Raw genomic sequence first — 22,891 nt, 5'->3', positions numbered from 1 at the left:
AATAAGTACGAGTAAAGAAATACGAATAAACAGATAAACTGTACTAGGCAACTGTTTCGTATCTTCACTTTAATTCAGGCAAACCTTGTTTTCTTTATTTATGCTTCCAGTAGACTTTACATGGGTCCAATGAGTTTTTTTCTTCTTCTTTGTTTTCTTCTTCATTCTTTTTTTTGGGGGGGGGGGTCTTTATTGGTTAACTGACCAAGACCTAATTTTGTATTGTGTTTGAATGGGGTGTTTCTTTATGTTTTTCCTAGTTGTTTATTGTTTATGTTGTTTCTTCCTCAACCATCAATCTGTTGGCGTGCCAGACATCTTGGCATATATGTTTGGGTATGGTTGTACCACTGTATGCACTTCACTTGGGTGATGACATCAATGCTCTGGATGGCTGCTTGTTGAAGGAGATCGCACCTCCACTGCTGCATGTTCATTCCTGCTTGCTGGGCAGCCTGTCTGTCTCCGACACGTTGTTGCCACTCAGGTAACCCAAGGATGCGTTTAACTGCAGCCTTGAATGCAGAGTGTGCCATCTCCGTGCTGTTCAGGAATGGGGAGTAGGGAGGGAGGCGCTTCAGCTGGATCATTGGGTTGGCACCTTCAGGGAGTTGGGCTCGCACGTGAGGCCGCGCATTGTCGTATATGAGGTAAATGGGTTCGTCGTCTGGGAAAACTGCATCACACTCTTGAATTGTGTCCGCAAGAAACTCCTCGAATCTCTCTCGCGTCACAGTTTCGAATGCGATTCGGTGGTGCACCAAGCCTACTTCACTAGAAACAGCGAAGGTGACATTGCAATTTCTCCCTCGTTGTCTGTCGACGACTCGTCTTGCAGCGATCCCTCGTGGAGCTCTACCCTGGGAGCGTCGAGTCCAGATGTTATAACCTGTCTCGTCAATGAAGACTAGATGTGCCAGAACACCATGCTGCAGGAACCACTCACCATACTGGACGCGTTGATCAAGAACTTCAGGGGAATTTCTTGCATCAGGGACGTCCTCCACTAGTTTCAGTGTAATCATCATCCCATCCAAGGCCCTGGCTATGGTGGCAGTAGAAACCTGGGGCTTCTCTGGCATATGCTCACTCAAACTAGCCTTCATTTGTTGAAGTGTCAAGACGGGATTAGCGTCAAGAATGCCTTGCAGATGGTTTCGCATGTCATCATCCATCTTGCTGTGGGTTGCTCCTCCTCTTGCCAGCGTCTCTCGCCTTCCAGTCCTCAAATATGTTGCAACAATTGATCTGGCTGTGAACTTGTTGATGTTCAAATTGACCGCAAGCTGAAGGCAGTCTTGCTCGTTTCCCTCGAAGGCCTCAATCAACCTTTCTCGATCTACCTGGGCCACTCTAGCGTAGCGACCACGAGCTGCCATTTCTAGAAATATGTGTGTAAAACTGTAGCGAAAGCTCGTCTTCGAAATACATCGGCAAAGTGACTCAAGTGCCAAAAAGTGATCCGTATTTATGCCTTCAACATTCTTAAGGAAACAAAAATTTAACAAAGCGTTTTTTAGATTGCACAAATTCTAGAAATGACTGCCCAAAAATGAATTTGAATGACTAAACACACGCCTCAAAAAGCTCCTGCGAATTTGAATGCTGCTTTGTTGAATTGTTAAATTGCATGATTATTTTGTTAAATCGAATGACGCAACAGTACATTTGACTGGTCATAAAACGAAATCGAATTACCCTTTTCAGTAGCATTTGATTTCGCGCGAAACAGAATAGCGTAGTGGTTAAATTGGCTGCTCATTTGCCGAAATTGACCGAGAAAACCTATACATTCCAAAAAAAAAAATAAAAAAATTCCCCCCCCAAAAAAAAATATTTCACACAAAAAAATGTTGGCACTAACGGGCTTTCGTAGGATGTTCATTGTGAACGTATGAACATTTTGAAAATATAAGTGTTTGTATTCATAACACCAAACTTCCGGTTTAATGACGTCACAGTATTTGGAAGCAAAAGGTGAACATTGTAATGGTATCGTTATTTGGGCTAAGATATACGACATGGATCAAATGATAAAATTAAATTTGTGATCTTTGGCAAATTCCCATAGAAGTAACTTCCGGTCTGATGACGTTATGAATTTGAAACCTTGCCAAGTCATCTGTGGTTAATCAAAGAATATCAAGGGGCGATTTGGTAAAATTTGAATGTATGGTTTTAAAATTATAGAAAAAAACCCACTATTTTAAGTGCCGCTGGGGGCGCCCTTTCGGATGATGACGTCATCACACTGTTTTTTGTGTCTGGCATTCCACACTAAACACTTTCATAATATATATGTTTGTAGTAAAATGTTTCCGTTTATTAGTTATATTCAGTTTTTATTGCACTTCCGGTAACACCGGAAGTAAAGGTCAAGCGGCTTTGTATCCGGGAACACGAAATGTTTCTCACAGCATAGTCTACAACCTCACGAAAAAAAGAACACGATACTCTATTTAGTTCAAAAGATATAACGCTAACTATTTTGTCAAAATTTGCCCTTATATCGCTTGTAATTTGATACCTGATGACTTCAAGAAGCCGTGACAAAATTTATAGCATCTTCGTAACATGGTGCAAGTTCACACAAGGTTTTGTGCTTTTCCACGAGTACAAGAACGTGTACGAATACATTTCCATGAGCAAAGATATTCCCTTTAACTTGTCACACATCAAAACAAAAGGGGAGGGGTTCGCGAACGTTACACATGAACAAAGGTGAACCCTTTATTAAACCCAAACAACTTTACACAGTTGGACAACTTAATTAAACCTCCATGATTACCCTTAAGTGTAGCCACGTGCAGAGTAAAACTGGAAAAAGTGGAAGCCGTAGAAAAGTTTGTTATTTTTGTTATTTTGTACTTTACGACAAGTACGACCCGAGTCACGCATAGATAAGATTCAAATCGGCGGCGAAGCCGTCTACCCCTGCGTAACAGGCGAGTCTTATAAAGACAAGATAAGTTTGCGGTAGCACCCATGTGAATAAATCTCTTTTGTGAGTATGTGTGGTTCTGAAAAGAACCGGAGGGACTCAACGTTTTGAACAGTATACTCTGCCTGTCGTCAGGAGAATGAGAGATTCCAACGATGATGCGATGTTATAAGGATGGGTGCGGTGAGGCGTGAGTCTTATAAAGCCTCGTTGTTTGTAACTATAAAATGCAGTGATGTTTGCTGCATTCAGCATGTCGCCGTGAACTTGCTCGGTGACTTCAGTTCTATGTTCCCCCACCCCTATGTTCCGACAACTCAACCTATGTTCCGACACCCCTATGTTCCGACACCCCTGTATTCTGACTACTCAACCTATGCTCCGACACCCCATGTTCCAACTACTCAACCTTTGATCCGACACCCCTATGTTCCGACAACCTGCACATAAGATTGTGTTACTCCCGGTGAGGTTTAGGGATAGGGATATGGATAGAGGTAGGGATAGGGATAAGAATATGTGCAGTCGGAACATAAGGGTGTCGGAACATACGGATCCAGCTTTTGCTGAAGGGGCGGGTGCCTAGCTGTCGAGGGGAGGGGGTAGCAGGCATGAGCTTTGTTTTTCTTCATGACTTAACCTTTTATGGATTATGGTATCTTTGCATTTCGCCGTTGCTGAAGAAATTCAAATTATAGTTGTCAAGTGTTTTAGTTGTTATCACAATCCGGATTCATTTCAGCCCTCTCTGTTCGCGGGAAAGGAACATCGCAGAGCTCGACAATAAACTGGGGATTTCACTCTTCTGATAAAGCCATCGATGGAACGACAGATACCTACTCGCACACTGGTATGAACAATGAGAAATACTCTTGCCTTGGCTATAAAGCCATATCATCGTCAAATCATCTCCTTCGTCACCATCGCCATTCTCGAAATCAATGTCGCCGTACCAACACTCTCCTCCTACGTTTTCCCTCCTCACACTCTGAGATGCCCATTCCCACCTGACGCCAACCTTCGGCACCAAATCCACCTCTCGACCCCATCCCTATCCCTATCAACATCCCCACCCCCATCCCCTCTCCCATCCCCATCCCCATCCCAACCCCATCCCCATCCCCAACCCATCCCCATCGCCATCTCATCCCCATCCCATCCCCATCCACGTTCCCATCCCATTCCGATCCTGTCCTCATCCCCACACTGATCGCCGTCCCCATTCACTTGCTGATCGCAGTCCATATCCAGATACTGATCCCCGTCCCAGTCCCCATACTGATCCCCGTACATTTTTGGATCCCCCTCTCCAGCACCATACTTAAGTTACCACCGTGCCCATCCCGATACTGATCCCCATCCCGATCCCCATACTGATTACCGTCTCCATCCCCATGCTGATCCCCGTTTTTATCCCCATTCTGATCCACGTCCCTATTCCTATACTGATCCCCGGCCACATTCTGACCCCTTTTCCAACACCCATACTAAACCCCATCCACTCCCCGATCACTCTCTCCTCCATGGCCCATCCCCTCCCCATCCGAACGTCCATCTTCACGTCCATCACCCTTTCCCGATCCCTTCCCGTCGCTTTTCCGACCCCTCCTCTCCCTTCCCAATCACCATGCTATTAAATCAGCATCACCCTTATAGCATCACTATCGCAATGTACCATTTCATTCGCAGTCCTTGCCATACCACTCTCACCAAATGCGGACAAAGGCACCAACTGCATAATTTTGAATAAAACTACATTGATTTTGATTCAATTTTTTTTTTCGTTTCCTTTATTCAAGATGATTATGATTCGCATCCTTGGTGGCTGCTGGACCTAGGAAGCGAGCACCGTTTGGATAAAATCAACGTCACTCTCCGACAGGATAATTGGGGTAATGTTCTTATTACTCTCTACCCCAGAAATGTGTATTCGTTTAGTTTCTTTCTTGTCTTCAAAGAGAATTTGCGAAACTGTATTATACGAAGGAGAACTGTCTTTTCTTCTCTAGGTTTTCGTTTCATCGGGGCAATAGTGCGAGCTGGACTGAGCCCCAACTTCGCCGAGAACCTGCCGTGCGGCTCACCGGCTACCAGCGAACAGTCTCAGAATGGAGCCGAGATCCCGTTCCTATGCGAGCCACCGCGGACGGCTAGGTATATCAGCTTGGACATCGATACTTCCATGCCCGGTGTAGATGCGGAACAGGCATATCTGCAACTTGCCGAGGTGGCGGTGGAAAACTCCACTTCTGGAGAGGGTTCTGGTAGGTGACAACAGTCGTTTGATATTACCCAGGTCATGCTTCAATAAAAGCAGGAGTTTACAACCTGCCTGCAGAATTTGGCAGGTTACTAAGAACCAGTCGGTGTGTATAATATTTAAAAAAATGTTAAGTTGAAACCTGACCAACTTTTGCCTAGCCTAGCCAAATGGTTTCGCTGGGCCAGTGTGGCAGGGAATTCCGTCCCGCCACATAACGATCCGGGGACGGAGTTCCCCAGGGATACGTGTAGTACGTGTCCCCTAAGCTAGGGGATTATGTTCTCCCAGGTAAGTTCACCCCCCCCCCCCCCCGTCTAACTTCATTGATATACTGAAGTAATCTTCATCAGTGGTTTCCTATTTTTACTGTATGACACTACTAATGTTTCTTGACCAACAGGATGTGATTTAAATCTTTTTCTTACATTGTGGCTCAAGTTTGGAGTCAGCATGCGTGGGAGCTTAGTAAAATGCGAGGGACTGCGAAATTAGTTTAGTAAGGCAGATCCAGCAAGTCGCGTGGAGACCTCATCACGGGTAGGGGGGGGGGGTAATATTCTATGTTGTGCAAGGCGGACAGAACAACTTAGAGTGAAGTTGTCTGAAGGACAGAATTTCCAGAGGACAGAATCTCCGTCCACACCGGCATTGACACGATGTATAGCGAAGGCCTTAAACATGTGGTTTACACTGCACAGTGTCAATTTTTAGAAGCCACTTAAAGAATATCAGACCGACTTTCGTTATTCTCTGCTCCTATTTTTACATTTCGTATCAAAGCTGCGGATACAGCTTTGGCTGAAGGGGACGGGGTGTTATGCGGGGGGGGGGGGGGGAGCCAGCATGTGCTTTGTTTGTCTGCATGACTTTTCTCTCTTTAAATGTTTTTAACTTTTTAACTTTGCATTTCACCGTCGGTGGAGAAGTTCATATTGTAGTTGTCAATTATTTAGTTGTTATCACAATCCGGATTCATTTCAGCTCTCCCTGTTTATGGGAAAAGTACATCACAGAGCACAACATGGGGGTACTATCCTTCTGATAATGCCATCGATGGAATGCCAGATACTTTCACTCACACCAGTAAGAACTATGAGTAACACTTGCCTTTGCTGTAACCCAATACCCTCGTTAAATTCGTCTCCCTCGACACCTTTGTCATTCTGGAAACACTGTCATCTTACCCATATCCATTCCCAGACTGATCCCCATCCACATCCTCTTACTCATCCTCGTTTCCATCGCAATAATCCACATCCCCATTCCAATACTGATCCCCGTTTTCATACCCATACTGATCCCTGTCCCTATCCCAACACTGATCCCCGTGCCAATCCGCACACTGATCCCCTCCCAATCCCCATAGTGATCCCCATCCCCATACCCATAGTGATTCCTGTCCCATCCCCACACTGATCCCCGTCCCGATCCCCATAGTTATCTACGTCTCTATACCCATACTGATCCTTATCTCATCTTCCCAATCCCTTATTTGTAAACCATATTTGTAAGAAGACACCAAGTAATTTGCATAAAATTAACATTCTTCCTTTCCTTCATTCTAGATGAAAGAGATCCGCATCCCTTGTGGCTGGTGGACCTTGGTAGCAAGCACTGCTTGGGTAGAGTCTATGTCACCACCTGCCCTTCCCAATCCCCATACTGACCTCATCCCTATCTCCATACTGGCCCCCGTTGCCCATCCCCATGTTCCACGTTCCTATTCCCGTACTGGTCCACATCACCCACTGATCGTTATCCCCATACCCTCTTCCCTCCCCTGCTATCCCAGGTCCCATCCCCACGTGCACCCTCGTGCACACCACCACATCCCCTAGCCAATCCCTTTCCCTTGCATGATATCCATCCCATATGCATCCACTCGCATCCCAATTGACACCATGTTTATCATTTTCACCATCGTTATAGCTTAATGAACACCACCCTCAGCATCAACGTCAGTTTTTACGTCACTACTTTATTCGCAGTTGTTAAACAAAACACCAACTACACTTGAATACAATTAATATTCTTCCTTTCCTTCATTTCAGGTGCGAATGATCCGCATCCTTGGTGGCTGCTTCACCTAGGAAGCAAGCACTGCTTGGGTAGAATCAATGTCACTCTTCGAAAATATTACGGTAGTAAATTTACTTAATAAAGACCAGTAACTTCGATATGGCAAACTTTGAGTATTTTGAAAACGTATATGTATTCAAAATAATCTCTAATATTGTAACGGTTGGTAAAGCACTTTTGTTGTGGCTTTTGTTCCTAGCCGACGGCGCATTGTTAGTGTGTTGATATTGTTAGTGTGTTGTCTATATCTATTCATAGATATAGAATAAAAAGACTAGATCGGCAGCGCGTGCATACGCGCGGCCCTGCATGGAGGGTCACGTGCTGGAGGAAAGATACAAATTGCGCGCTAGACGTGACGAACGCAACGCCGTTGACGCGCACAATGCGAGTTTATTTCTGTTACTGTACTTGAGACCTTCAATGCTAATAAAAAACACAAGATCATAGATAAGATAACACCGTTCCCATAATGTTGAAACACCAGTCTACTCTTGTTGTTTATTTCAATCAGTAACTCTTGAACATGAATGCTTATGATTATGTCTAGGGTCTACTTAGCTATGATTGTCTTAAAACAGGTTTATTTTTCAGAAAATAAACTGATTATCCCATAGCCGAAATGAGAAGCGGCACACCAACGGGTAAGCGTGCGTGTACGCATCGCGTAAATACTCGGTGCGCATTTCTAGCTTCGCGCGCGTTGAGCTAGGTCACGTGCTGGAGGAAAGATACATTTAGCTCCATTACTTTACGTTAATTTGTTGCGCGTCCACGAGAGACAATAAAAATGGCGGAGATTTATCGCACAGTGAATGGGCGCGTGTGGACGCGCTGCCGATCTAGTCTTTTTATTCTATATCTTTGGTTCTATTGTTCACTTACGCGGGTAGGGCTTGGCCAGATTCCATGGTTTGGTAAAGTTGTAACATTGTAATACATTTTGTGAAACTGTGCATGTTTATGCTGTGAATATATCAGTTTAGTTCTGGTGGCGGTGCGGTGAGTTGCCCGCAGAGTCCGCTTGGCAAAATAAATTAGATCTTCCTACAGAGTTGGAAATCCTGTCTGTGTGTCCCCTTTTCTTGTGTTTTGCGCGATTTGGCGGACAAGAGCCCAATAATAGGATTCTGCTACAATATATAAAAACTACATAAGGAGATTTGTATCCGTAAACGTGAAGTTGGAAAACTGCTTCGCTTCAGGCAAAACAAGAACAAAAGCCGTCGGCAGCATCCGCTACAAGTCTATTTTGATGACGTCACTTGATGACGATGACTGTTTCATTATTTTGTGCCATGCAATACGCGTGCGTACAGCGTACACGTACACGCACAGAAAACAGTACAGTTGAGCGCATAATAGCACGCGCACTGTCGCACGCGCACTGTCACTAGTATACATGTACTACGGTCGAACCCGGCGGAGAGCAACACAGAACTGTTGAACGTGATTTTGTTCAAATCTTGTGGTGAAGACATCACCCAGATGACAACCTCAAGTGAAATCGAAGCGAGTGGGACCAGAAACAAATTTGAACCATTTCTTTTTGGGCTTGTCGAGTAATAGGACCCCGTTCAAACAAAAGTAACGTTTGGTAAAAATGGGAATGTTGAACCCTTCTGTAATTTTATCAAAATTTTATCAAAACTGATAACTGTACTATGTGGTATCCATGCTCTTATTGAAACGCTACCAACTCAAATTCTAGAGCAAAGGCCTATGTTACATGGCTGTAGAATCATCAAGAACTTTATATACATAATTTTTACAGAGAATTTGATAACCATAATGTCTGTAAATTGCAAAGTTCAACTGCCCTTTCTTTTCTAGGTTTTCGTTTCATCGGGGCGATAGCGCGAGCTGGACTGAGCCCCAACTTCAACGAGAATCTGCCGTGCGGCTCACCGGCTACCTTCCAACAGTCTCAGAGTGGAGCCACGATACCGTTCCTATGCTTGACACCCCGGACGGCCAGGTACGTCAGCTTGGACATCGATGACAGCATGCCCAGTGTTAATCCGACAACGGCATTTCTGCAACTTGCCGTGGTGGCAGTGGAAGAGTACACGTCTGGAGAGTGTGCTGGTAGGTAGACTTGATATCCTGTCAGTCGGTAATGGACCGATTCAGTAAGCCCCGCCCACTGCACACTGGGCAAATTAACACGTGCTCCTCCCCAATGCCACACTGCACTTTCCTGCCGCGCGCATCATACGCGCGTGCACGCATGTCGGACTTTTGTGCACGCACGTCGGACATAAATCACGGCTGTGATTGGTCAGAACACCATGGGGCGGTGCTTAGTCCACCTGTGCAACCGCGTAGCTTACCGCACCGTACCGCCGGCGTCGACTACCGCATATATCGTCCCAGTTTTACGTGAAGCGCGCGATATAATATACATGCGGCATAGATTTCTGCATCCACAGGCCCATATGCGTGTACCTCGATTCCAAATACAGACTTGAACAATCTGCACCCACGTTTGTACAAAAGGCATGGACAATGATGCAAAAAATTGAACGGAGCACTCTGATTGGCTAAGGACCAGGAGGATATGAATATTTATATTACACGTACCTGACATTTACGCGTCTCGATACACATGCGATGGTGTGGTTAATGCCTGACCGGTACCGGTGCCACACACACAGCCGAATGATTAGAACATGCCACCTAGCTAGATACCTTAATTTAGACCCTCATTAACAAAAAAAAACCCTGATGATTGCAAAATATTAAGTTTTGCAAATGGCGGCCATCTTGAATTTTTGAATGGCCGACATTTTTGGATCATAATCGGCTATACGGCTGCATCAGAATCAGCTGTCTAGAGCTAGGTCTGAGAAAAGTACTTCGTCCTTTGGGAACGAGTTCTATCACTGCTTTTTCGATGCAACCCTTTTTTTTAATCACGATGAAATAACATACAATTCTAATTGAATAATATTAAAAATATTATATAAATTTTGTTTGTGTCTATTTCACTGTTTTATTTTAATAAGTCAATTAGCGGTGTTATGATTAGTATTCAAGAACATTCGAGCATTTTTGAGATCTGGGGTGATGTTTATATTAAGTTTCAAGTTCATGCGTTGCACTCCTCGAAAGAAAAACTGCAGAGTAAAAAGAAATCGAATAGAAGCAAAGGACCGTAGATTAGCTCATCATACGATCAGCACCTGACATTGCTGGTGAATGAAGCGATATGTAGTTAGTGTTCAATATTTTAGTACAGCTAGGATTTATTGGTTTGACACTTAAAAGACATTTAATAAATTTTAATAATTAAAATACATTTACCCATCATAATCAGAAAAAAAATGAAACTAGACTACGAACAATTCTGTCTCCAAATTAATAAACACTGACTTCTCCGATTCAAACCTAAAGGTTAAGTCTATACCATGTATAATATAGACGTCGGTTGAACTTCATTGTATAAGCGAATGAACAGGCTCGTTGACCATAATAGACGTAAAGCGACCGCGGAGTTTTGGGTTTCACAGTGGTTAAAGTGAGTGGGATTGCCAAAGTGAGTACATATTATGGAACAAGGGACATTATGTGCAACAGTGTTATATGGTTGTTACCTTTCTTGAAATTGTTCCATTTCAAAGTATCAATTGTATTTGACTTGGACCTCAGATATAACGTCACCCAAGTAGTATTGTATGTCATCATCTGTCTGTCTCCTTTTTAAGTTCACGACATCGCACGATGCCTCCTCGATCAGGTCAATAACAATAGGCGTAAAGCGACCGGGGAGTTTTGGGTTTCACATTGGTTATTTCACAAACGATTCGCTATTAAATTTTGTGGTCTCTATTTGTCTTTTTATTTAACCTATAGATTATGTTTGTAGCAACCCAAACCCCTGCCGCAATGGCGGCACATGTATCCCAGAGACCACCGGTAATTTCTATAACTGTTCCTGCCCCGCCGGTTTTAGTGGAGGGGATTGCCAAAGTGAGTATATATTATGGAACAGTGGACATTATGTGCAACTATGTTATATGGTTGTTACCTTTCTTGAAATTGTTCCATTTCAAAGTATCAATTGTGTTTGACTTGGACCTTGTATATAACGTCACCCACGTAGTATTGTATGTCATCATCTGTCTGTCTTCTTTCAAGTTCAAGACATTGCACGATGCCTCCTCGATCAGGTCGATCACAATAGGCGCAAAGCGACCGGGGAGTTTTGGGTTTCACATTGGTTATTTCACAAATGTTTCGCTATTACACTTTGTGGTCTTTATTTTTCTTTTGATTTTACATAAAGATGATGTTTGTAGCAACCCAAACCCCTGCCAAAATGGCGGCACATGTATCCCAGATACCACCGGTAATTTCTATAACTGTTCCTGCCCCGCCGGTTTTAGTGGAGGGAATTGCCAAAGTGAGTACATTTTATGGAACAAGGGACATTATGTACAACAGTGTTATATGGTTGTTACCTTTCCTGAACTTGTTCAAGTATCAACTATATTTGACTTGGACCTCATATATAAAGTCACCCAAGTAATATGCTGTGTTTTTAGGGGTAGACCTATTTATTATATTCGAATCATCATCGGTCTGTCTTCTTTTATGTTCACGACATCGCATGATGCCTCTGCAATCAGGTCATCTTGTCTGCGATAGCAGGAATCAGTTGTTATCTTACAAAGTAATTGTCTTCCTGCTGAAAAGCTAGTTACATCAAAAATGCTTATATAAAATAAAAACTACAAAGATAGTAAAATATATGTACATAACTTACAAATTATATTTAACCAGTTTTACATTGTATCACCTGATTTACATTTGTATGTCTTTTTGAAGTATTTTTGGAGTATCTCTATTACACACAAATGTTATTCTTGATTTTAATGCATAGTAATTGTAGCCATAGATCGTGATTCAGCTTTGAAAATAATGTGGTTCCTGTACACACCTGTACAGTACTTACTTACCCTGGTCTTTCCACTGACTATCCTTATTACTGAACATGATACACATGTATGTCTTAATCCTTCATACTCATTCTAGAAATAGCAAAATCTCCTTGCTTCCACGGTGATAGATTTAATGTGTGATTATCTTCAGATCTAGATTGAGTAAACTGTTTGCGTACCGCGATCCATGCCAAGGTGGCATGGGTGGCTTGTGCGTAAAGCACCCCCCTCTCACCAATGTGGCCCTAGTTCGTATACCGGCTGCGGATCGTACATGCCATATGTCAGTACAGTTGTGTGTTGATTCTCTCCTGGGCCACTTGGGTTTTTCTCTTGGCCCTTTGGTTTTCTTCCCTTCTTAACAAAATCAAACGCTCAAATCCGTGGTCTTGTATGGGTCGACCACATTGTAGCCGCGTCCTTCGCAATTCAGCTTCTCAGTTGCGAGTAAGGAAGATTAGCCTCCCAAATTATTATTATTATATCCAAGTTAATCAACGTGAACGTTTTGAAAATGAATCACAAGTCGTTCAGCCTCTCGTTGTAAAGTGACAAACTGTTCGAATGAACGGTAAAAGAACAACCACATAGTCCTTTCTTCTTTTCGCATGCATTGCCTCGCTTCATAAGACTTTACCAGTGACTGACTTATTGGTCATAACTCTTCCGTAGGGTTACCTTCTTCAGTTGAAGCAAGGGGAGTAAAACCCGTTAAATGGGTAACTGTTGTTGCCTGCAAAATGGTTTTGTGAAAATAAAAATATTGTTTTGCCTTTAAAAAAAAAAATGGACGTCGTTTCTTTCATTGTGGTAATCAACTGCTTTAAAACATGATAGAGTTATAGATGCTTAATTTGACATACTTTTTTTACTTCAATATCTTTCCTATTCTATTTACATTCAGCCGATGACCCTTGCATGTCCAACCCCTGCCAAAATGGCGGACAGTGCATGCCGCAAGCAGAAAACATGTACAACTGTACGTGCCAAAATGGCGCCACGGGTAACAACTGCCAGAGTAAGTAGCTTACATACCCTTCGGCCTCCTTAAACACCCTGCAGTATTGTTGAATTCAAATGCAAACGTTACAAAAGCATGCCCACCCCAATTAACTTTGTTTGCAGACTTACAATTCTAACAAGTCCCGGTTCAGATTTTCGAAATCCAGGTCCACTTTGCCTAGATACTTTCAGGGTCACGTGACAATTTTCGGGTCAAAATTACACTTCTTGTGATAGTTGTCCGTGTCATTTTTACCTGATGTAGCATGAATTTAGGTTTTTGAAATACGGACTCATTGGTGGTAATGTGCATGCTTGTGCATAGACAATGAGAAGAGGGATTGGTCACGTGACAAAACAGTGGAAAAAAAACCCAATTTTTAAACGAGTCCGATTTTCATATGACACCGGCAGTACTGACATTAGTGGGGGTTTTTATTAAAAAAGTGTCATTGTTAGCTTGAAAAGTATCAGGTCAAACACAATCCGGGATGTTGGTAAACTCTAACCTGGAATTTTGAAGAATGTAGTCCAATAAAGACCACAAGTTAATAAAAGCAGTCAAATGAAAACCCAAGATTTAGAACTCATTGAAAGTGACATCCGGTCGATTGTGGTTTTTATTTTTCCGCTGCAGACGCTCATTCAAACACCACGACGATCATTATTATCGTTGTCGGTCTTGTCGTCGTCTTGATTGTCGTGCTGGTCATTGTCGTGGTTTGCTTCGTCAAAAGGTCACGACGTAAGCGCAGAGGCAGCCTGCCGTCTGCCGTCGATAGAGGGCGTGGACAGGAGCTCATTCAAAAGGTGGGTAGTTTTTCTAAGACGTCTATTTTTTATTGATCTAGTATCATATCCGAGTATAGTGATGAGCAAATCACCAGTGACTATGCAGTGTGACAAAATACAGCTTCTAAAAAGATGGAAGATTCCGTCGTGTAAGCCTTACGAGAACTCAAACAATTCTCAGAACGACGTCTGAAATCCTGTCAGACACCTTTGTAAATCTTGTCAGAATGTCGAACATTTTCTTGTGTAAATATGCCATAGTTTCAGGCAAACATTTCTTAATCAGCACGATTTTGCCTCGTAAAACCACCTTTTTGGAACTAGAAATACCAGAGTTTAAACGCTGTGCGGACTCACAACGTAAGAACTTGTCCTGTGGCAAAATGTTTGCCCTAAAAGTGCAATCCGACCTTATTATTAACTCGAAAACCAAAAGCACAATGGCCCTTTCCTTTTTTTTACACCTTGCAGAAATTGTCGAATATTTATTGGATTGACAATCGTCAAACATCGACCTCGGAGTTTAATGGATCATCTAAGGAGTTCCCGCGGGACAAACTGCACATCCTCGGCCAGTTAGGCAGCGGCTCGTTTGCTGTGGTCTACAAGGCCGAGGCAGAGGGAATCATCCGTAGGGGAACCAATACGACGGTGGCTGTAAAAATGTTGAAAGGTATGACGTTGTTTTAGGCCTAGTGTACTAAAAAGTTGGTTGGGGAGGGAGTATGATAATGTTTCCAATTAAAAGACCCTTTTCTGCCTGTAAGTCATTGACCAATTAGATCACGACTTTTGAACAGGTGACAACAGTATTGTAATGACAGTCTTCGGCAAGACAGTCTTCGGGGGCGCCTCTCAGATTTTAGTTTGATAATACACATAATAACTATTCACGAAGATAAAGCAAGAGTAAATTAATAAAAGCAGATAAATTATAATATTGGGTGACACTTACAAATTATAAGACCAGTGCAGGGGCGTGCCCGGAGGAGAGCATCCAGCAAACGGAAACTCAACGTAACAGTTTGACAACTCAAAGAAAAATAAAGAATGACCAACGCCCAATTGCGCGCACGGGGTGGGGGGGGAGGGGGTTTGGCGGGGGCGGGCATATTGTAAACTCCGGAACGGTCCATTCTAATCGAACGAGAAAGTGTGACGTCACCTCCTCCCCATAGCCAAGTTAGGCTCACTTCCCCGACAGCGGTTCACGTGCATTATACAACGACAATGTTGACGTACGTTTAACACATGTGTATGGTGGCCCTGAAGGGACATCGCATATCGCAAACGTGTGCGCATTCGTATGCGATGTCGCGAAATTTATCGCGAATGTGTGCGCACACGTATGCAATGTCGTGAAACAATTCGCGAATATGTGCGCACACGTATGCGATGTCGCGAAATTTATCGCCAATATGTGCGCACACGTATGCAATGTCGTAAAACAATTCGCGAATATGTGCGCACACGTATGCGATGTTGCGAAATTTATCGCGAATATGTGCGCACACTTATGCGATGTCGCAAAATTTATCGCGAATATGTGCGCACACGTATGCGATGTCGCAAAATTTATCACGAATATGTGCGCACACGTATGCGATGTCGCGAAATTTATCGCGAATATGTGCGCACACGTATGCGATGTCGCGAAATTTATCGCGAATATATGCGCACACGTATGCGACGTCGTGAAACAATTCGCGAATATGTGCGCACACGTATGCGATGTCGTGAAACAATTCGCGAATATGTGCGCACACGTATGCGAATTTGTTTGCAATGTCGTGGATTTTATTGCATACCTTGTCGCATACCTTTCAGTTAAATTCCTAATGAACTAGGGAGTTGTAGCAGCTAGTCTGGAATCTAGACGTACTGTTAGATAAAAATAGGGTCTGACTAATAAACCTTCGCGCGCACGCTGTTCCTCGTGCAATCGTTACTACTAGTACTGTCGAGCGCAAACTTGCTACTTGCGCAACTTTGAAATAGTTGCGCAAGTAGCAAGTAGCAAGTTTTATTCGCACATATTCGCGAATTTTTTCACGACATCGCATACGTGTGTGCACATATTCGCGATTAATTTCACGACATCGCATACGTGTGCGCATATATTCGCGATAAATTTCGCGACATGGCATACGTGTGCGCACATATTCGCGATAAATTTCGCGACATCGCGACAGTTGACAACTCAAAGAAAAATAAAGAATGACCAACGCCCAATTGCGCGCACGGGGTGGGGGGAGGGGGTTTGGCGGGGGCGGGCATATTGTAAACTCCGGAACGGTCCATTCTAATCGAACGAGAAAGTGTGACGTCACCTTTTCACTATATGCACATATTCGCGAATTTTTTCACGACATCGCATACGTGTGCGCACATATTCGCGATTAATTTCACGACATCGCATACGTGTGCGCATATATTCGCGATAAATTTCGCGACATCGCATACGTGTGCGCACATATTCGCGATAAATTTCGCGACATCGCATACGTGTGCGCACATATTCGCGAATTGTTTCACGACATTGCATACGTGTGCGCACACATTCACGATAAATTTCGCGACATCGCATACGTATGCGCACACGTTTGCGATATGCGATGTCCCTTCAGGGCCACCATACATGTGAGCGATCACAGACAGCACTTTTAAATTCTACTTTCATGGAACAGTTTCACAAATTGGTACGTCTACCCGAAAATGAATCACTGCCTTTCAGCAAATTATCACCACACTGGTCAGTAATACCCACAGTTGTGTTTATTTCTGCCTGAAAACCATTTATGACTAGAAACGGATTCACAACGGCTATAGCCAAGCCACGGTGTCCATTGGGCCGTTGCAGTGCGCGTGAACCATTAATCACGGTTGCACCCAATTGACGTCTGAAGTTAGTCACATCGCTGGTGACCAGTTACTGCGCATATTGCATTATAAAGCAGGGAGCCATTGCGACAGGGAGCCAAGTCGTGTGCTGACATTGATCATTGTTCTCATGTTCGCCCTGGCGCGCAGTCGCAACGTTCCTAACGAATCCATGGCCGTTGATCGAACTGGTTCGATACGGCGTTCCAATAACCACTCAACGATAGAAACAAGAAATCCCGCATTTAGGGCATTCAGGGAGCTTTGAACAAAATTGCACGGCACCGTGATTTTTTTCTTTACTTTTCTTACCAGAAGTACTTTTTTTCTATGCCTTTACAGAATCTGCTACACCAAACGATCAGAGTGATTTCAAGAAAGAGTTACGACTGTATTCCATGATGGACCAGCATCCCAATGTCCTGTCTATGCTCGGATACTGCACTGATAAAGGTACAATAATGTGACACACAATTTCAAGTTGCATCTCCAATTTGATGAGTTTGATAAGTTTTGAAAACAATACAAGTTTTCAGATGGCCGAACTAGTGAGTGATAGAGTGTATTACCCACACAGTTAAAATAATTTGCATTGACTGTCATGCGAAGCGTCAACTTCTGTGCATACTATTTGAATTGATTAAGCTGTGAGTGAGAGCAGTTTTGGCAACTCTTCGTCTATTCCTGTGAATTCCCCAACGACATAGCGCCCTCATGTGGCATGCATATGAGATGAATTTGTATTTTCAACCCAGTTTTCATGTCTTTCTACAGACCCAATGTACGTAATCCTAGAGTACGTTCCCCATGGAGACCTGCAGACCTACCTGCGACACATTCGGACGGGCACCGAACCCTTCTACCTGAAGAAGGAAGAGTTCAAGGAGAAGAAGGACCTGACACCGACTGAGATCCTGAGTTTCGCATCTCAGGTAGTCAGGGGGATGGAGTATCTAGCATCGAAACAGGTGATCGCATGTAGGGTTAATGGGGATAAATCAGTGTAGAATGCGTTATGTGCCACCAAGAGTTTGCCTCGTAAAAGTAACTTTTAAACGTTGCCATGATGCAGGAGTTGTATTTGTGCATCCAGCTGCCACTTTGTGTGTGTTGTTTGTCATTTGGGATTAAGTAATCTGCCAAGAAAAGAAAAAACAGAACACACGCAACCCACTGTACACTACTGTTTACATTCCTTTTGTTCTGGAGAAAAAACTCATGTTACTCCCACTGTGAACACTCTTTCAGCCTAATGTTCGAATCATGATTTCCTTGAGTGTTACTCTTCTGTTTGCGATACATTTGACCCCCAAACGCCTCTAAACCTGTTTTCCAGGGAGGAGGAAACCTTGTGTGGACGTGGGCAGTGTCGCACCCAAGGGGGGGGGGGGGGGGGTTGAGCAGCCCCTCCCCAGAGGTTGTCATTGTTTTGGGTTTTTTTTGTATTTTTTTTAGTCACACGATTTGACCTTGGTGGTACGTATGTGGCCTATTTTCGAGCAGTATAATGTGGGTGTAAGTGGCGCCACCAACGTCAAAATAGTCAGCCCCCCCCCCCCAAAAAAACCAATGTTTTACTTCTAAAAAATTTGAAATCAAAAAATAGTTGTGAGCCCCCCCCCCAAAAAAAAGCCAACTCCTGGGTGCGTCACTGGACGGTTACGTGGACATGTTTTGTTTAGAGGTCCACACAGAGAATGTAAGGCTCATACACAGAACCTACAACCAAACCTACACTGTAAAAAATTTGCCCGTAATTTTACGGTAAAAGCACTGTCAAACGGGTTGCCAACAAAAGACCGTAAAATTACGGTCAGTTACGGCAATTTGCCGTAAAGTAATGGAATACAAAATGGGTGGCGTCAGAGCTGAGTGTAGGGGTAGGGAGGGGGGTAAGTTCCAGTTGCAGCAGCTGGGAGTGGGGTATGCATACGTCTTGCAGCTTGTCTTTTACACGCATAGTGGTTTTCAAATCACTTAAGGTGAGATTATCTTTAAGTTGTAATTTTCATTTACAACTTTTTACCGATCCCACAGAAAGGGGTCAACCTATTGCTGGTCAATACCCGCAGGATTAGCTGCTTGACTCTTCAAATTCCGCAATACCAAAGCTTTGACGTCCCAATGATCAGCACGTAGCGAACGTTGCGTGAGTGCACACGAATCACAGCTTTAAAAACTAGGCGGTTGTGAGGGTTTGAAAGGGTAGGGGTTTTGAAAAGTTACGAATACAAACCATTGTGAATCCAAGCCTGCGTCAGGGCACCAAGTTTTACTGGAAATGCACGTAGCACGTTCTTTCTTGTGACGGTTCGAGCAATAACGGTACTAAACCGTAAACAATACGGGAAATGGACAGTGTTTTTACGGGTTTTGTTTACAGTGTATCAAACAAACAAACAAACAACCAAACAAATTGCTCAGTCATATGCCTTGTTCTCAACCAATTACTTCTCACCACTTTTTTTCTGCATTTGTCTAGATCATCCCCGAAACATGCTTTGTCTTTTGACGGGTCCCCTTCAACGCAGATTCGCACTCAATCTGATCGCTCTACAAACCATACTTGCAACAATTCCCCTGTGGCAGTTAATACTGATTCTAAAAGTGTGTCTTTTGCCATATGTTGCAGACTCAAAATTAATTCTTTCCGACACATTTTCTTGTGTCCGTGGTCTGATGTAGTTTATTCTCCTATCTTTTCACAGTGTATCCACAGGGACTTGGCGACCCGTAACATCCTTCTTGGCGAGGGATTGATATGCAAGGTGTCTGACTTTGGACTGGCTCGAGAAGTGGCCGAAAAAAGTCAATACGAAATGCAATCACAGGTACATACATACAGTCGTGTTCACGCCGTCGATCTCGGAAGTCCTATTGTTCCTCTTTTGAAGACTCCCAAATGTTTGTACACGGCCCCAATCGCGGACATTTGCTGGGAATCAGTGACGATATTGCTCTCTTTTGTTCTCTGGCATTTTTCGTCCACGGTTTGAATGCCTGAACACGCCCATGTATATAATGTCATTTAAGTACATGCACTTCGGAGGTAGCTCTCTAGTGGTTTAATCTTTCCATGAATCAGGTTGGTGTCTTGCACTAGTTAAGCATGCACTCTCGATTGGAGCACGTCAGTAAAAGACCCATCAGTAAAAGCACGTTTGTTTGACAGAAATAACGTATTACATTGCCTGAGTTTTGAAGATTTGCTTTAAATTGCAGTGTAGCAGTCGAGTATTTTTTTCCGAGTACCGAGTACTGCCGAGTACATAGGTCACCGAGTACGAGTACTAGTACCTGTACATGTACTTCCGAGTACAAGGGCGGATCCGGGGGGGGGGGCCAAAGGGGGCCATGCCCCCCCCCCCAAAAAAAAAAAAACGAAACCAATTTTTTTTTTTTTTATGTGACATCGCAATAAAGGCAGGCAATGAGTACACCACCATCTTTTCCTCAAAAAAACATTGGTTAAAGTGGTCAGAAATTGCCTCAGATCGCACCACAGAGCATCTAGAATCCAAAAATTTTCGGGGCCCTTAAGCGGGCCCCGAACCCCACGCCGTAATTTTTTTGACCCACTTTTTGGGGGACCAAAATATGTTGGGCCCCCCAAAAAATAATTGTGTTCTGGATCCGCCCTTGTCCGAGTACAAGTACAGGTCTCTGAGTACGAGTATTGTACTTCCGAGTACGAGTACTTCTATTTTCGAGTACGAGTACGAGTACTTCTGTTTCAGAATACGGCCATACTGTCAATGGTTCCTTGTGCGTAATTGATCCAGACCCTGTCAGACCGATAAACAGACCCACTCAAGGCTAGCTGTTAAAACTTCAATTTCTCCTCAAGCCAATCAACCATTTCAAACTGAAAGTATCGATAAAATAAGGCCGAGGTAAGTCGAGCTATACCGTTTCTTTCGAGTACTGCTATTCGAGTACGAGTACTTTGATGATCGAGTACAATTTCGACATGTCGAGTACGAGTACTTTGCTGCCCGAGTAAGTACCGTCATTTCAAGTACGAGTACGAGTACTCAAAAAAAGGAATCGAGTAGTACTCGTACTCGAGTACGAGTACCAAGTACGACTACTACAACAATGACTTCTTGTCAGCACGCAGATAGAAATTACAGAATGTACAGCAGGAAATCAAATGCTCGAAAAATGTCCACTTCTTTTGTATGGTGACATTTATATTTGTGAATAATAATGTAACATAGCAGTTATGCTATTAATTCCAGAGAGTTAACTTAATGCATCATATCTTTAAATCAATCTGAACAGGGCAAGGTACCAGTTCGTTGGATGGCTCCTGAGTCACTGCTTAGTAATATGTACACGAGCAAGAGTGACGTATGGTCATTTGGTGTTCTTCTGTGGGAACTCGTTACGTTAGGTGAGTTGGAATATCTGTTCATTTGTTAATGTTTTGGAGGGCTCCTTTCTCTTTTGTTGATACCACTGTCATATGAAATTAGGACTGCTATGAAATCTTGGTTTTTTTATACGTTATATCATGATGAACTCGTGACCTGTCACTGTCATCATCATGTTCACTTACGCATGCGCAATACAACCAATCACTTCATATTTCATGGAGTCTCAGGGGGTTTTCGAAATCTTTGCTTCGTCTTCGGCTTCGGCTTTGCTTTAGACTTCTGAATCACTGAGAGGCAAACTAAACAAAAATATTCCAATTTTTGGCTTCAAATCAACCGACTGGATGTTCCTGAAGCATAACAGGCACCAAAATGTAGCTGAAGTTCCAGAAGTTGGTGGCCTAAAATCTCCTTAAGCCGAACCCAGTCGTTTCGAAAACGCTCTTTTAATTTCACACTACACCGCACCCAACAATTTGTTTCTGGCCATAACTGGAGCGCCCTCAATTAATGACTCGATCAAAAAAATGACGTTTACTGAAGAACATTTTCAGATATTAACCCAATGCCATTTTGAAAATGAAAGGTTTTGAAAAGGTAACTTTGAATTACAGCAAAATGTAATCTGACGTCTGACGTCACATACCTTGAACTCACGTCTTGTTCACCCCAATATGGGGTCGTGACAGCGCCCTCAATGTCCAGTACTTTCTCTGAACTTACGTTCTTTAACACCTGTTTTTTTCCCATCAGGATCGCATCCATACCCTGGCATGTCATCACAGGAGGTCATCAATGAACTAAAAAAGGGCTACCGACTACCCAAACCAGAGCATTGTGGCGACGACATGTAAGGATAATGGGGTCAGGCGCGGATCCAGGGTGGGGGGTGCCCCCCCCCCCCCCCCCCAGTTCTGTAAAAAAAAAATCCACAGAAATTCATGAAAAAAGCGAACCCCCCCCCCCTCCGGCTCTGACACCCAAAATGTTTTTACTGGTAATAATGTCTGCTTTTGCACGCAAAAAAAGAAAGAGTCAGCTTTGTTAGGGGGTATATGTAGACTATTCTGTGATATAGTGTTAATTATCGTCGGATTTTAACAGCGCCCTCAATGAAAGTGTGGTACGATTTGTTTACGGCGTTTTGAATCCTTTGGCAAAGGTGTTAATGGTATGTAGCATATAATATTGTATCTGATTTATAAACGCAGGACCGGCTGTTGATCCTATGACAGTCAGTATATCGACCCCCCCCCCCCCAAAAAAATCAAGATTTCACCTCAGGTTCTTCTGAAAACCAACAACGGACACAATTCAGTTAGTCTTTCCTCAACAGTGTTTCCATCTTCCGTTTCTGCTATTCTATCGTTATCAGGGATCATTTTCCATGTCTGCATACTCTAAAATATACGTCTATTGCAGATACCAGATAATGATGGACTGCTGGCAGGAGAAACCTGAAGACAGGCCGAATTTCGCTGGTCTTCACACCACCATAGACGACATCCTTGCAGATGCAGCGGTGGGTATTCAGTTTCAAAACAGGTGTACTGATCACCTGTCATTTTATTTCTCATATGTTCGTTGTATGGGTGGCATGGGTGGCTTGTGC

General features: G+C 43.4%; 1 protein-coding gene across 1 annotated transcript in view; it reads left to right on the top strand.

The window, feature by feature from the left end:
* The window catches only part of LOC119735216 (muscle, skeletal receptor tyrosine protein kinase-like), a 28,847-nt gene extending 6,714 nt beyond the window's left edge, over window positions 1–22,133 (top strand). Inside the window, exons 2-18 of the mRNA XM_038208923.1 lie at window positions 3,684–3,791; window positions 4,741–4,833; window positions 4,951–5,205; window positions 6,186–6,287; window positions 6,770–6,826; window positions 7,256–7,312; window positions 9,117–9,371; window positions 11,139–11,255; window positions 11,572–11,688; window positions 13,131–13,244; window positions 13,866–14,038; window positions 14,492–14,693; window positions 17,243–17,353; window positions 17,675–17,868; window positions 19,609–19,731; window positions 21,185–21,296; window positions 22,033–22,133. Coding sequence (XP_038064851.1) covers window positions 3,684–3,791; window positions 4,741–4,833; window positions 4,951–5,205; window positions 6,186–6,287; window positions 6,770–6,826; window positions 7,256–7,312; window positions 9,117–9,371; window positions 11,139–11,255; window positions 11,572–11,688; window positions 13,131–13,244; window positions 13,866–14,038; window positions 14,492–14,693; window positions 17,243–17,353; window positions 17,675–17,868; window positions 19,609–19,731; window positions 21,185–21,296; window positions 22,033–22,133 — 2,291 coding nt within the window. The remainder of the gene's footprint in view (window positions 1–3,683; window positions 3,792–4,740; window positions 4,834–4,950; window positions 5,206–6,185; window positions 6,288–6,769; window positions 6,827–7,255; window positions 7,313–9,116; window positions 9,372–11,138; window positions 11,256–11,571; window positions 11,689–13,130; window positions 13,245–13,865; window positions 14,039–14,491; window positions 14,694–17,242; window positions 17,354–17,674; window positions 17,869–19,608; window positions 19,732–21,184; window positions 21,297–22,032) is intronic.
* Window positions 22,134–22,891: the final 758 nt, after the last annotated feature.

This window comes from Patiria miniata, unplaced genomic scaffold, assembly GCF_015706575.1.
Source record: "Patiria miniata isolate m_02_andy unplaced genomic scaffold, ASM1570657v1 HiC_scaffold_29, whole genome shotgun sequence".
In the NCBI taxonomy this organism is placed as follows: Eukaryota; Metazoa; Echinodermata; class Asteroidea; order Valvatida; family Asterinidae; genus Patiria; species Patiria miniata.
This window is presented reverse-complemented; position numbering and strand designations above follow the sequence as displayed.